Raw genomic sequence first — 15,495 nt, 5'->3', positions numbered from 1 at the left:
GCCAGGTTGGACACAGGGGCTTGGAGCAAGTTGCTCCAGTGGAAGGGGTCCCTGCTCGTGGCAGGGTTGGAGCTGGAGGAGCCTTAAGTTCCCATTCAACACAAACCAGGCTGGGATTCCATGATTCTATCAATATCCCTTTTTGAGCAGGATGTGCATGCAATGTAACAGAAATGTGCTTACATATACTTACGCATATATATTTCACATAAAACGATTTAAGTTATCCCACACAGCCATGGGAAATGTGTAGAAATAAAACCAAGCTTTCAAAGATGAAATACTCTGCAGACAAATATGAGAGATTAAATGGAGCATCTCTATATTCCCTAAGAAGAGTACGTATTCCTCATATTTACTCAAAACTTTCTTATGTGAGCTGGATGCAAAACTTCTGGGGACATGAGGGTTTAAAAATGACTTAATTTTGAGGTTTTCAACTGTGTATGTGAGTTGTATGAAATACTTGGGGGTTAGAGCACTATAAAAAAATGTATATTTCGCAGCATAAATTAGATTAACAGCTGAGTATAAAATCCCCATAAATACAGGGGTTACAAAAACTGCTCATGGGCATTTTTGCAAATCATTCCAATAGGAATTAGTGGGGGAGCTCCACCAAGTTTTCACCCAGCAGCGACAATGCCTTTGAGATGCAGGGATGTGCTGTGCTGTCACCATGCCCCGCAGCACCCAAAGGCGGCTGATGCCAGCTCCTGATGTACCCACGGAATCCCAGACTGGTTTGGGCTGGAAGGGACCCTAGAGATCACCTGGTTCCAATCCCCTGCCTTGCCCTGCAGATGTGGTTCCTGCTGGTATCTCCTGGCTGCCGGGGTGGCTGCTTGCCAGAGCCAGGAGCTGATGCTGCTGTTGCTGCAGCAGAGTTATGCTGAGTGTGTGAACCTGTCGCTTGTCGGCACAGAGCAGCGGCTGTGCTGACCCAGCAGAGGCTGAACACTGATGATCTTTTAGGTCCCTTCCTACCTGAACCATTCTCTGATTCCCTTGGCAAACCGATGCCAGGAGTACAGCTGCAATCGAGGGATTGCTAAGGAAATGAAAACCGGGAGGCAAGAAACTGCATTGTCCTCTGATGCCGGAGGGGAGACTGAGCTGAGCTCTTAGGCAGAAGCTCTTCCCTGTGGGAGTGCTGAGGCGCTGGCACAGGGTGCCCAGAGAAGCTGTGGCTGCCCCATCCCTGGCAGTGTTCAAGGCCAGGTTGGACACAGGGGCTTGGAGCAAGCTGCTCTAGTGGAAGGGGTCCCTGCCTGTGGCAGGGGTTGGAGATGGGTGAGCGTTAAGGTCCCTTCAACACAAACCAGGCTGGGGTTCTGTATTTTGTTTACAGTAACAGAAACATTTGAAGCAGAGAATGTTTGGTTTCAGCTTAACTCCAAACCACAAATAAGCGTTTTTTCATGAAATTCCATGTGCTTGTACGTATTTTGTAGATTTTTGTCTCTTTTTCCAAATTGATGCTGGGCATTGGGCTAGGATACATCATAAATCAGTCCCAGGACTCGTATGCAGTATTTCGGTGCATAGCACATATCCAGGGAACTGATGACCCTGGAGAGCATTACAACCTCAGAATTTAATAGCAATTTTTAACCTGGCACACAGGAGAACTTTGCATTGATCTCACTCTCTTGGTGTTACAAAGACAGCAGAAGTCTTGCTGGGAACTCTCCCTGTGCAGGCAGGGGCTTCGTGTCCTTCACTGCTGTTCAAAGCAGTAGCAAATAACATTGCCCTGGAAAGTGATCCATCCTGGCCAAAGTGGAGCAGGATGAGGGCCAGGATGTGCACAGGAGCACTTGGTCTGCTTGTGGAAAGGTTTTTCCTGCAAGTCATTACTACCACCAACATGGAAAAGGAAAAAACCCTCATTCCCATGCAGTATCTCCAATCCCATACATTATTTCATTGCATTTTATGAATGTTCACTTCAATTCACAATCATTTTCCAATTTCAGGCTTATCTTTCTACTTTACCTACCCAGTGCTTGCTGGGGCTCTCTCCCGTGACAGGCACGGTATAGTGTGCTTATTAATGTATGAAATTTATCTCCAAGCGATGCGCTGGTATAATTGATGTTTTGAACCTTGCCCGCATTAAAACACTCATCCACAAACAGATAAGCAAATGCAATTCAGTGCTGTGATGGGCAAGGACGTAGTACTTCTCCTTAGCTCTCACTGCCCAGTTCAGATCTTTGTCATTGCTCTGGAAGGTGCAAAGTCATTAACAGGCAATTAAAAGCCTGTCTGGCTGGGAGAGCACTTTCAGCAAGCGGCGTTAACCTTTGCGCCTATAATTTCCAGTGTCTGTAGCCGTGAGTGCTCTGATGGATTGCTTTAAGATAAAAATGATATTTAAAATTCGGGGTTTAGGTGGTGAACCCCTTGTGAGCAGTCTAAAACCGTCAGTGTGCTCCTTACCGAGAGTGCACTGCTCGGAAGACACGGAAAGATGAGCTCTGAACCAGGCAGTAATTTTCCCCTGAAGGATATAAGCTCCAGGGAGACCTCAGAGCAGCTCCAGTGCCTGAAGGGGCTGCAGGAAAGCTGGAGGGGGGCTTTGGACAAGGGCCTGTAGGGACAGGCCAAGGGGAATGGCTTTAACCTGCCAGAGGGGAGACTGAGATGAGCTCTTAGGCAGAAGCTCTTCCCTGTGAGGGTGCTGAGGCGCTGGCACAGGGTGCCCAGAGAAGCTGTGGCTGCCCCATCCCTGGCAGTGCTCAAGGCCAGGTTGGACACAGGGGCTTGGAGCAAGCTGCTCCGGTGGAAGGGGTCCCTGCCTGTGGCTTTAAGGGTGAGCTTTGAGGTCCCTTCCAGCCCAACCATTTTGGGATTCTATGATCTCAGAGTTCTCCCTGCCAGGCAGGAATCCCAGCAGGGAACAGCTGGGAGGTACTGGGATCTGGGAAACAACAGAAGTTGCTGTGTTTGCCGTGACTCCATGTCAAGTGGAGATAAATTAGCTCATGAATGATACAATTGTTCTTGCTCTCTCAGACAATGAATGTTTTCAGTTACAGTGCACTGAGGAGTTACATACACAAGTATCTCAGTCTGGTCTTCATGTTATTTTACATCAGACAGACCAGTCCTCACAAGGGCTCACACTCACTGTCCTCATTGCTATGTAAGAAAGCACACACTGAGGATCTTACTCCTTGGGTTTAGGTCTTTTGGGAAAGGAGAATTACTGCTTTTTATTTTACTTTTAATTTGCTTATATTTATATACATTATCTAAATGTGAAAAATTCTTTTAATTAGTACTGTGAGATATGTATTAGGGCACAAAACATCAGCAGTGGGTGGTGTGGTGAGCAAGCCTGACAGGTCTCTGTGCCTGGAGGTAGGATCTCCCACCCTCGTGCACCCACCACCACCACCCATTAGATGCGGTCAGCCCCAGTCCCCTTCAGCAGCCCGCAGGGTAGGGGTCCCCTGCTCATGGGGTTTGCATCTCCACCTGGCTGATGCTGCAATGGTCGTGGGAAGCAAGGGCACCTGGTGCTGGGCTACCACCTACTGCTGGTGCCTTCAGCCTGCCCTGAGCACTGGCTTTGCTGCAGGGTGCTGCAGGGGCAGGTCTTTGCCCAGGTGCAGACCATGAGCCCTGATGGTGCTGAAAGTCTTGAGGCCGGGATTTCACCGAGGACCACCCCTTATGTTCTGTGAAGCCCTTCAGGGCAGAGCTGCAATTAGCTCTCATGGGTGTGGAGGCTGAAGGGCTGAGCTTTGGGGCAGGGCTGGGAGAGGGCTCTTGGTCAACTGTATGAGCTTGAAGGGGTTTTCAGCCCGCCTTAGAGCTGGGGCTCCTGAGCAGCTTCCCCCTGGATGTGTGTTATTTGCAGCGTCCACCAACCCCCCTGCTGCTGCTCAGGTGCTGGTGTGGCTTCAAGTGGTTTGTGCTCGGCTCCCAGTGATTTCTTTCTCTGCTTATTTCATTTCAGCAAAGCCCTTTGAGAGTGGGCAGTACCTGGACATCTATGGAATTACAAGGGACCAGGCTGGGGAATACGAGTGCAGCGCAGAAAACGATGTCTCGGTCCCAGATGTGAAGAAAGTAAAAGTCACAGTAAACTGTAAGTCCTCTTGTTTCTTTATCTCTAAATCCAATGGAGAAGAGGGATGTGGTTGAGAAGAAAAGTCTAATGTGCTAAACTGCTGTTTGTGGTGGAGCTGTAGTGTGTTGGGTTTGTGTTACAGCAGGGACCTGTGCTATTTGATGGATAAGTATAGTCTTGCCAAAGGAAGGTAAAATACGACTAAGGTTCAAGCTCTCTTTTTGTCTGCTGGGGATAGTGGTGCTGGTGCAGGCTTCAGAGCAGGGTCTCTCACTGGACTGTGGTGATGAGATGGAGGTTTTGGAGACTTCTATTGAGTAATTGTCTGCATGACTCCCGAGGACTGCCGTGGTTGTTGGGCTGAAGTGCTTCTGGTTTGATTTGCCATGCTTGTGCAACAATACCTGGAGAAGAGAAGCTTCTCGAAATGCTGTTTGGGTGATCAGATGGTGCTGAATCACTGTGGAAGTTTGGAATGGTCCTCGTAGAGGCAGCAGGTTGTTTTGTGTGGCTCTCCATGGCGAGGGCAGGAGGATGCTGATGGGGTGATGTCCTCTTGCGGTGGCCTCGGTGGGTGACAGCAGGAACCATCAAGGTGCCTGTACTGATTGTTACAGCCCATCAGGTCTGACCATCACACCGAGGAGGTGTTTCCATCTGGGGCTGAACTTGGTTTAGTGCTTGGTGCGATACGAAACCTTCAGAACAGTGTTGTTCTTCCTTCTAAGCTGCAGAAAACAAATGGGAAGGGAATGGGGATAATTTCTCTCATTTGTTCCAACACTGGATTTTATGTGAAGTGCAATTTCCCAGCTTGTAATTTGTGGCAGTTCCTGGCTGGAATTTTGCCGTGGTGTCTTTACTGGCTGCAAATCTTTGAGGTGTTGCTTTGTGCCTCCCTCCACAGGCACTATCCCTGTCAGCACGCTGTAGGCAGTGAAGCTGCTTGGCACAGGTCCCTGCAGGGCTGGTGGTGGGAGATGGGGCTAGCTGCGCTACCTGGGCCTTTATGGGATGCTTCCACGTTCAAAAGCTGAATGGACTGTCCTCATTTACATGGCACCAGGGTACTTGTAGTCTGTGCTGTCCTGCAACATGGTGAGTCAGTGCACTAATGCCCATAGAGCAGCTGGACCATGCACTGGGTCTCACAGGCAGCTCTCTGTGCTGCTTGGCCACACAGGCTGGTGGCACTGCTGCAGGTGCTGAGGCTCTGACACCACGTGCTGTGACCACCAGCTCTTGTTCTGCAAGTCACAAGCACCAGCCTTGTCTGCAGAGCAGCTCGATGAGGCTCATGTACAGTCCATCGCTGCTCTTGCTGCTTCTTTGTCCTCATTGACATGGTCCCATCTACATCAGCTTTGCTGAATTACCAAAAGCAGGCAGTGCTCTGAAAACCAGGGGCTGTGTGGGAGGAAAAACCACAGTGGATGGTGTCCTGTGGAGCAAGTGACTTACCTTTTGCACAGTCTATTGATACTGGTAGGTTGTCATTAAGAGAAGTTGTGCAGCAATTGGCATAGGTGTGCCCTGGGGGTTTGGGGTGACACATCTTACCCAAGCTGTACTCGCTCCACCATGGTTTGTGCTGTTTGGTAGGTAACTTTCAATAGGAGCAGAAGGAACTGTGAACTCAGTCTAATTTCAGGAAAACAAATGTTGCAGCTGTGTTATTTCATACCACAGGGATTTTAACCAGGGTGAAACTGGCTCTCTTGGAAGCTTTGTAGTGCTCACAAGAGAGAGAAGTTGGTAAGTCTGCTTCGTGGATGTTTGTGCATTTGAAATAAAATCCCACTATGTGGTAAACTCATGGAATCTCTCCTGAGCCAGGCTGTAATGTGCAGGTCTCCTAGTTTGGATACAAGCATCGACCTAGCTGGCCAAAGCCAAAACTCAAGCTTAAATGCAACAGCCGCTGACATGCCATTGATGTGCACAGTGCATCCCAAGCCATGTCAAAGTTGGAACCTTTTCTGGCTTCAGTTCATGGTTTTCTTAACCTGAGGTTTGAGCCTGTTGGAAGTCTGTGGGTGGGAAAGCTGACTGATGGTGTTGGGAAGGTGAAGCAGACACTTGAATAAAGTGCCCAAGCTAAGCTACCTAGGCTAAACTCTAAGTGTCTCTGTGGCCATGGTGAGGATGCATGTGGTACTGTTCAGATGCAGGCCAACTTCTAAGTCTGCACTGGGGATACGCAGAGTATTTTGCTTTCAGTATTTCTTACAACTAAAGAAAATGGAGAGGGGAAAATAAAACTGAAGCAGTGTGAAACCAGGATCTGGGTACAGCATGGAGCAGTTTGTACACACGAGCAGTTTGTCATAGTCAGCTAATTGTTAATGCGCTTCTGTCTTCTTGCCAGTTATACGCAATGCAAAAGCACTCCCAGCATCTGCTCCCCGCTAATGATGCTCATCTGTTTTGACCAGGCAGAAAAACAGCACATTGCATTGAGGGGAGGGTCATGCTGGAGCTGGGTGCTGCTGGAGAGCCTGGGATCAGCCCATGGGTGTGTTGATCACACACAGTGGGTGCACTGTGCTGTGGGTGGTGCTGGGCTTTGCTTCCAGCTCCTTAGCATGGGCAGCCCTGGTCCGAAAGGGATGTCATGCCTATGATGAGTAGGATGTTGCCTGATTGCTGTCCGTTGAGGTAGCCTGGCAGGGCAGCTTTCCATCAGTAAAAGCTCGATATTACATTGAAGAGAGCTGTGGTTTATCTGCTAATCATTATTATTTAAACTTGAAAATAAATTTTATAGAGACTTCTTGTAAAAAGAAGAGAGTGAACCTCCAGGTCCTCTTGTCCTGTGCTGAGCACTTCCTTGAACTAGGTCTTATTAAGTCCTGTTTCTTCAAGGGCACAGAAGATGCTGCAAGGGCTGGAGCAGCTCTGCTCTGGAGCCAGGCTGAGAGAGCTGGGCTGGGGCAGCCTGGAGAAGAGAAGGCTCCTGAAGGGGAGACCTGAGAGCAGCTCCAGTGCCTGAAGGGGCTGCAGGAAAGCTGGAGAGGGGCTTTGCACACAAGGGCCTGTAGGGCCAGGCCAAGGGGAATGGCTTTAACCTGCCAGAGGGGAGACTGAGATGAGCTCTTAGGCAGAAGCTCTTCCCTGTGAGGGTGCTGAGGCGCTGGCACAGGGTGCCCAGAGGAGCTGTGGCTGCCCCATCCCTGGCAGTGCTCAAGGCCAGGTTGGACACAGGGGCTTGGAGCAAGCTGCTCTAGTGGAAGGGGTCCCTGCCCATGGCAGGGGTTGGAGCTGGAGGAGCTTTAAAGTTCCTTTCCAGCCCACATCAGTCTGGGATTCTGTGATTGAAATGTCCGTCTCCTCTCTCACTTGTAGTGCTTACAATAGAAAATTATCTTGCAAGTAACACATGTGGCTTATGCTTCACCTCCTGCTCTTGCACCCTTGCTGCCTGATGGACCATCTTGTGCTGCAGAAGCATCACTGCATCTCAGAGTCTCAGTAATCCCTGTTTCATCTCTGTATTCCTCCACCATGTCTTGTACAGTGATGTCTTGACACCCCACCTCCAGCACACAGGCTGGTGACAGCCCAGTGCTGCATTTGCATGGATATGATCACTTAACTACTGCTTCTGACACCTTATAGTACTGTTTCACTGTTATTAAAGGACCATTCTTTACTGCAGACCTGGTAACTGTAGAATAAATCAAGGTTTTATTGTGCCCGGTTAATAGAATGTATCAATGAGCCCTGAGTGGTTACAGTGGATATAAGCATAATTTTGCATATGGATATTCATCACATCCAGCAGTTGTTCAGCCATCCAAGCATGTACAAGAAAATTACCAGGTTTAAATTACTTTCTGAATTTTGAGTTTCTTGGCTGGGCAGCTTCCACCCATACATAAACCCCCAACTTGCTGCCTGCCTGCCTTCCAGAACGTGGAGTTCACCTCTAATGGCTTTACAGGTTTTCTTTAGACAGTTTCATATTGCACAATCTGCATTTTCTATTTCATTTATGCCTGTCCCCTGTAATTTTCCCTTTAAAAATAGCGGTTTGAGAATCTGTGGTGCACTCATCTGCCTGAGTTCTGAGGGGGGACAGGAGGGGAAAAGCAATTGAAACTGCTGATTTCTGAAGAAGGAAAACTACCAAATCAAGTCAAAGTAGATAAGATATAATCCAATTTCATTTGGCAAGTAAATCTTATTAGCGTTTTCCATTACATTTTAATAAAGCAAATACTGATTTATAGGTGATAATATTGAACCCTACTTTGTGTCTGGATTAGCAGGACTTAAATACATTGCCTGAAAGCTGGTCTGAAACTCTCTATGTGGTGCCGTTGCTTTGCTGACTCCTGGTTTATTGGTGCCACGCTTAAAACGTGTTCAAGGCAGCTGTTAAATGGGACACTCTGCAGAAGAGTTGAGGCTGTGCTGAGGTGAAGAAGAATGGGATGTGTGCAGCAAGAAATGGGCATTTATTTTACCTTACATGAAGTTGTCAGCTACCCAAGTACATAGCAAATGTGTGCTGCCAAGTGGAGCTGTACTGCAGCAGGATTCCTGGGTTTTAGGTAATACATGCTAAGGGTCTGGGTTTCTGTAATGGTATCTCGAGCACCTCCCTTAGAGCTGGGTCCTGCAGACTTCACTGAACTAAGATCCAGCCGCTTTAGAGAGGGGGAAAAGCCATTCAGTTGAAATTAAAAGGCAATAGTTTAATTCCAACTTGTATGAACCCCACCATGCTGCAAATTGAAGGCCACGTTCAGCCGGGCTTACCAGGGAGGTGAAAATTACAGTTCCTGTGCTGCGGGTGCCCAGTTGGCACTGGCAGTGCTGGTGCGGTCTGGTCCTGCCGGGGATATTGTCTTGGCTGGCTTGGGGTTTTCCTGGCAGCATGGGAGGGAGGACAGGTCCTCACTGCTGAGCCAGGGCACCCAGGAGGTTGTTCTGGCATGAGCTGCTTTGAAGGAAATGGTGTCTAGTGCAGCCTGGTCTCGACGTGCAGCAGCTCTCCTGCCTCTGATTGCCACAGTCTGCAGAAGAGGAAGCTCATCTGCCAGGTTTTGGACATGGTAAATACAAACGATGTAAGGATAACTCATACTACTGTAGCTGTTGAGTCACGTCAGCTTCCAACAGCTTCTTTGCACAGGTATATTCCATTAGATCTGGAAAATACTGAGAATGGAAGATGGAAGTGAATAGATTATATGATAATCTGTAAAAACTGTATTAACAGGGAAAGCTGTGCCCCTGAAGCAGCGTTGCAAGTAGATGTTTGCCCAGGCTGTCCATAAGGCGTCTCTAGGGATTGCAGCTCCGTGGGCAACGTACTTGGTCATAGTCCTTCACTGAGCATCTCTCACAGTGACTAATGTGCAACCACACTGCAGAATTCCTTTGAGGGATGGGGAAACAGATCAGTCTTGCCTTGAGACCTCTTTGGAGACATCAGACTTGTGCTCTCCATGTTCACCTCCTTATGTCCACCAGCCCTAATTCAACTCATCGTTACTCTTGGGTCATGTTTTCTAGGGAATTGACTGAATGTTCCTTTCCCACAGCTGACTTGGTGCAAAGGAAGGGCTTTCTCAAAGGAGGTATTTAAACCTGAGCTAGGATGCTGGGTGAGGTGCTGGGTTGCTGTGGAAGGGTCATTTTGATGCCTATCTGTATATCTGGCGAGGGGACTTGCCTTCCCTGTGAGAGCAGAACATTGCAGGTGGGCAGCCCTGCTCACCTGTAGTGCCTCTTTGCCAGCTGATGAATTCCAAGTGTTGAACTTGCTCCTGTTTGGTTTCATCGATTTCCTCTATAATTTACCAGGGTTGTTTCAAGGTTCTCTTCCCTGACAATGGTTTTAATGAAAACCTCACCAGCAGCAGGCCCAGGACTGGTGTCTGAGCGAGCAGACCCTGAGCAAAGCCTACAGACAACACACACTCATGCAAAGGGAGCTTTAAGCCAAGCACAGATTGCTCGTGCATGGGAGGCATGGGGAAATGCCGCAGTTAAGCTGCGGTATCCACAGCTGGCCCCTGCTATGTGCAGGAGCTGCTGACCTGACACCATCTATTCTTAACAAACCTCTTGGTGATTGCTCATCTTGTTATCTTCAGCTGCTTTCACGTCTCTGATTGCTTGAACAGCTTTTTTACGGGGATTGGAGATAAATGGTCTGGCTTGTCATTCCCTGGCTCCTCTTGTACTCCCCTTTCCTGAAAGAGGCTGGTGAAGGCAGCATTAGGCACATGCCCTGCTCTTCCAGGAGTTCTTGAATGTAGTTTGGAATATATTTTTGGAGTTTATTAGGCCAATTGGGTTTGTATCAGTTTGGTTTACTCCAGTACTTGCTGCATTATTCTTTCCTTGCATTAAACGTGAAATATAAACCCATTAATCGTGGTCAGTGAATTGGTCAAATCGTATGCTTGGAACTGTACTGCTCGCGTGCTTCCTGCTGTGATGGTTTGATAAGATATTTTATGCTGTGGGTTTGGTATGTTTGTTGTTTTTTAATGGAAGGAATGCCTGAGCTGCTTGTAGGAATGTGAAGTCCTGGCTTTGGCTTTGCTTGGACAGGTTAGGGTTTGTGCAGAACAGCTGAACTCATTAGCATTTCTTAAAAGTCTGCCTTACTGTTGCTATGGTGCTTTGCATAACATTATGCATAATACTCTGATTTTACTTTGAAATCAGACATACTGTACAAGCCACTCTATCCTAATTATATCTGTAACATTAAACCCACTGGGGAAAAACATGAGAGGACTTCAGTGTTTGTTGGGGCTCCTCATACCTGGGCACGTTGCTGTGACATTGTTCTCCCAGAAAGCACCTTGCTGTAAACTGTTGCTGAGGGAAAACAATTCAATATCAAGTGTTTTTTGGGTTCAGCAAAGCAGATTTCCCTCGATCAAGGTGAATGGTCATTAACTAAAAGGAGAGACCCAAATCTTTTCTGAAGACCTCGGTGGTCCTCCTCTACATCAGCATAAAATTATTTGGAGCAATATGTACTTTAAATTCCCACTCCTAATATGAAAGGAGGAATGGGGCTTCAGTTTAAGCAGAAATAAATCACTCTGATTCTTTCAGTTTTTAATAGCCACAGATGTGCAGCTTCATGGTTACATCCCTGATGAAATTTAGGACTTGGTGGGTTATGGTCAGCATTGGCTTTAGGAGACCAGGAGTCATCTTGTTGGAGAAATATAAATGTATTTCTATCCATAAGTGCAATATCAGTTTTGTTTTTATTTCAAACAGCATGGACAGCGTATTGAGCAGTTGTATGTGTCTGAGAGAGTCTGTTTCTGCAATGCTGTTTGATAGCCAGCCTGAGAAGGAGCAGCCTTCTTGTCTGTTGTACCAGAAGCTCACAATAGGTGCTGCATCTCGCAGCCTCAAAGACCTGAAACCTCATCACAAATGTTTCCTCTTGGTGAGGGCTCTTCCATCCAATTACAAAGTTGTTTTTCTATTAAACCAGTTAAACCCAGTTCTCTGAAAGAGCAGAACTGCTGAGAAATCACTGTTTTTCTTTAGTGTCATTTGTATTGAGCAAATACACTCATGTCAACCCTTGAAACAGGATTGCACCCACATAAGATGAAGTCATACGTTCATATTTGACCGTGGAACAGAAAGGTCTTATCTTGGTGTTGCAGTGGTTGACATTCTCCATCTGACTGAAATTCACACATTTAAAGCTGCATCATGTAGGTCGGTCTTTTTTAATCACAAAGTATTTCCCCATATTGTAATGATGGAGAGAATTTGCAGCCACAATTTCCACCTACTGATTCAGGAGGTAGATGTGCCTTGGAAGGGTGAACTTTGCAATACCCTCCTGAAGTACCAAAATCACGCTCTGAAAAGGTAAAAGCACTCTGGAGTGTGGTTTCACTGGCTTGCGTGGAACATGTTTTCCTAAATTCTCAGGTTACCATTCAGAAATGGGGGTTTCTGGCTTCAGAGCCACCCTGGAGACCCCTGTAAATCTGCCTGCTGGTTCGTGTTTGATTCTCTTAATGGATCAGTGGAGTTCATTGCAGTGTGAGCTTTCCAGAATGAGCTCTTGCTCTAGTCAGGTGTGGGTGACGGTCACACTTGTGCACCCCGTGGACCCGCAGGATGGGTCAGTTTGCAAGAGTAAGAGGTGACCCTGGCCAGGCATAAGCTGTGTCCAAAGCATGACTCCAGACTGTGTCATTTCCCACATGTTTTCGGGTCTCTTCAGGAAGAAAGCTGCAAGGATTGGTCCCCGTTCTTTTTCTGCCCTCCTCTTTCTTTTTTTCCCCCTACCTGACCTGGGGAATGGACAGTGCCCTCCTTTCACCTTTTTCACCTGAAAACTGTTGCAAAGATCAGTTATGTTCTTAAAGGGGGCTGACAAGGAACCTGGAGAGGGGCTTTGGGCAAGGGCCTGTAGGGACAGGCCAAGGGGAATGGCTTTAACCTGCCCGAGGGGATGCTGAGATGAGCTCTTAGGCAGAAGCTCTTCCCTGTGAGGGTGCTGAGGCGCTGGCACAGGGTGCCCAGAGAAGCTGTGGCTGCCCCATCCCTGGCAGTGTTCAAGGCCAGGTTGGACACAGGGGCTTGGAGCAAGCTGCTCTAGTGGAAGGGGTCCCTGCCCGTGGCAGGGGTTGGAGCTGGAGGAGCTTTGAGGTCCCTTCCAATTCAGACCACTGAAGGATTCAATGAAAGTTAGAGCTGTGCCAACACCTTGGGTGGTGGGAATGGTGCTGCTCCATGATGCCCTGTTGGAGGACCATGGAATGGCTCTTTGAAGGGAGCATTGGCAGTCTGCAATGCAGGCAGCTCAGGTGTGGAGGTTCATGTCAGTGCATTAAAACCATCTCTTGACTTGTTTTTCCTGCTGTTGTTAAATATTAACCTAATTCTAAAGATCAGATTCTGCGTTGCACAGATGTTCTAGTTCAGTAGTTATAACTTTTACATCTGAGCTACTATTTCAATTAAGAAGACGTAGGGAGGCCTTCAGAGGAATGATGGAGAGGCCGCTGCCCCTGCAGCACGCAGTGCGCAGCCGAGGGCAGAGAAATAACACTGTAATTAGTTTCTATATTGGTGGGTCAAATCTGTGAGACTACAAAGCCACCCACTCCAGCTAAAGGAGATTGGATGCTAGCACAGCCGAGATGAAAACTTTGATCATGTTTTAAATCAATAATAGGAGAGCTTGTCTTCGGGTCCAGCTATCCAGATTTGGAGCTGCAAGCAAAATATTCCAGGTGAAACCATTGCAAGTCAGAACAGGTTGGGTTTTTTTTTTTTTTTTGTAAGATTAAGATCTTTGAAGAATTTTCTGCTATTAAAATGGAGCTTTTGATGTGCACAATGTAATCAGTTTTCCTGCTTTTGGGGTGGGTTATTTTTGGTCAACATTAGGACTTTAGGGTTCAAGGTCAGCATTTGTATTCTTATCTACTCAATATGTAAGCGATTGTCATCACTGATATCACTTGTGTGCATCATATGATGTCCAATCTCATAGCAACACAATGAAAAACAATTTCTACCATTTCAGTAAAAACTGGTCATATATCTAAAACCACCTCAGTTGCTGGGGTGGAGAAGGAATGTAGTTGGTTGGAAGGAAATCTCTCCCTTCCCACTGATAGGGAAAGAAGCCTCTTGTGAAAGCAGTGTTTGTCATTTTATGTCCTTTGGGTATTTTTATTAACATTTCAGGAGTGAGATTAAAACAATATAGTTCAAGTTTGTGACTCGAGTGTAATTTGGCTCCTAAATTAACATTGATTTCTTGCTGTGGTGCAATAGTTGACTATTAGGTTCTGCAAACTGTGGCACAGTTACTGCTTATTTCTGAAAAGTACCGCTCATATTGAAGCGTGACAAAGTTGATTATAATGTTCCTTCATGTAGATGGCATTCTGCTGCCACAGCACATAATCAAGGGCTTTGGCAAAATGAAACGAGGGGCTTGTATCTGAAGAAGTTGGAGTATTAGTACTTAGGATATCTTGCCAACAGTTGAGGACATTTTTCATCTTCTTAAGGAAAAATCCCTGCTTCGCACTGCCAAGTGATTTTATTATTGTTATTTTCTATTATAACTATCATTATCTGGGGAGTTGGGAGCTGCACCCTGTGCTTGCCACTGGTGCAGTGCAGATGTGGGAGGGCAGTAGCCTGTGGAGTGAGCTCCTGCTTCTCTCTATGAAGATTTCCATGAAGATCCAGATGCTAGCTTGAGCCATGGCATATGGGGCTGCAGGACAAGGATGCAGCTTGGCTCCTTCAGTGGAAGAGGGGATGATGCTCCAGTGTAATGGAAGCATTGCTGCTGCATGGCCCAGCTTTTGGCAAGAGTTTAAACCACTAAAAAACACCTCGGGTTCTTCCTTCACTGTGTGAGGAGTGCCTCCAGCACCAGTCTGTGAACCGCATTAAGGAGGTAAAGGGCTATTACAACATGTGCAGACAAATCCCTTTTCAAGCACTGTTTTCTTGGGAAGCAGAGGGTCTGACCAAGCTATTAAAAGATCTTTTGTTGTTCAGATCTGGACTTTATTGTTTCAGGAGCCAATGGGTGCTGATTATTTGTCACTTGTGGTTAATTCTGAGGACTGCCATGATTACCCATCTGAGTGATCTCTGTTCCCCATCCCTGGGGAAAAAAGTCTTTTGAATAAAAAGTTACTGATTTGCACATATTTACACTCTGCCAGTAGTTATAGGTACACATATGGTATAATTATGGTATACCACAAATGCAGTTCATGGATTATGCATTTCTGGGCTGGGCTGTAACATATGCTAGAGCATTCATGACACACACTCCTAATATTTGAGAAAAGTATTGACAATGATATATTGTTGATGGCTGTCGCAAAGGCACAAGGTAAAGGCTTGAGGCTGTTGGTGGAAGTGTGAGGACCACACCATGAATTCATGGTTAAAAACATCTATCAAGTTTTTTCTCTTACAGCTTTGGGGTGTTTTTTCCACTTCTGCTGTTATTTTCAAGACAAAACAAGGCTGCAGTGAGATTCGGGCCAGCTCGGTGCATTCACCTCTGGTGAAGCTGCCTTTCTTCCAGCTCTTTGTCTGGCATCAGGAGGAGCAGCAGTGTGTTCTTTGGGCTGGCTCCCTGCATGGTCCATGTGTGGCTCCCTGTCACCTTCAGAGGTGCTAAAACTTCACATCTGCAGGTGAGCTGCAGAGGGAGGAGAGGTTTGAGTGGATGGGGAAGAGCTCTCCTGGGCAGTCACTCCTGCCTGGAGGGAGTGCTTTCCCCCAGCTCTAAACCAGGGCTGGCTCTTCAGCCTCCAGGTGATCCCACTTTACATACCACTAAAGTACAGTGCAGGGAAATTGAAGTCTTACAAGAAGATGACTCATCTCTAAAGAGCTTCTGCATTTCAAGAAGCAAT

General features: G+C 47.0%; 1 protein-coding gene across 3 annotated transcripts in view; it reads left to right on the top strand.

Annotated features, from left to right (window-relative positions):
- The window catches only part of NEGR1 (neuronal growth regulator 1), a 274,782-nt gene that overhangs the window by 181,934 nt on the left and 77,353 nt on the right, over window positions 1-15,495 (top strand). For all 3 annotated transcript variants that reach the window (XM_061469770.1, XM_061469771.1, XM_061469769.1), the window contains exon 4: window positions 3,971-4,102. In XM_061469770.1, the coding sequence (XP_061325754.1) occupies window positions 3,971-4,102 (132 nt within the window). The remainder of the gene's footprint in view (window positions 1-3,970; window positions 4,103-15,495) is intronic.

Source organism: Pezoporus flaviventris, unplaced genomic scaffold, assembly GCF_033815535.1.
Source record: "Pezoporus flaviventris isolate CSIRO_AGI_PZ_B2104156 unplaced genomic scaffold, CSIRO_AGI_Pfla_v1 ptg000059l, whole genome shotgun sequence".
NCBI lineage: Eukaryota > Metazoa > Chordata > Aves > Psittaciformes > Psittacidae > Pezoporus > Pezoporus flaviventris.
This window is presented reverse-complemented; position numbering and strand designations above follow the sequence as displayed.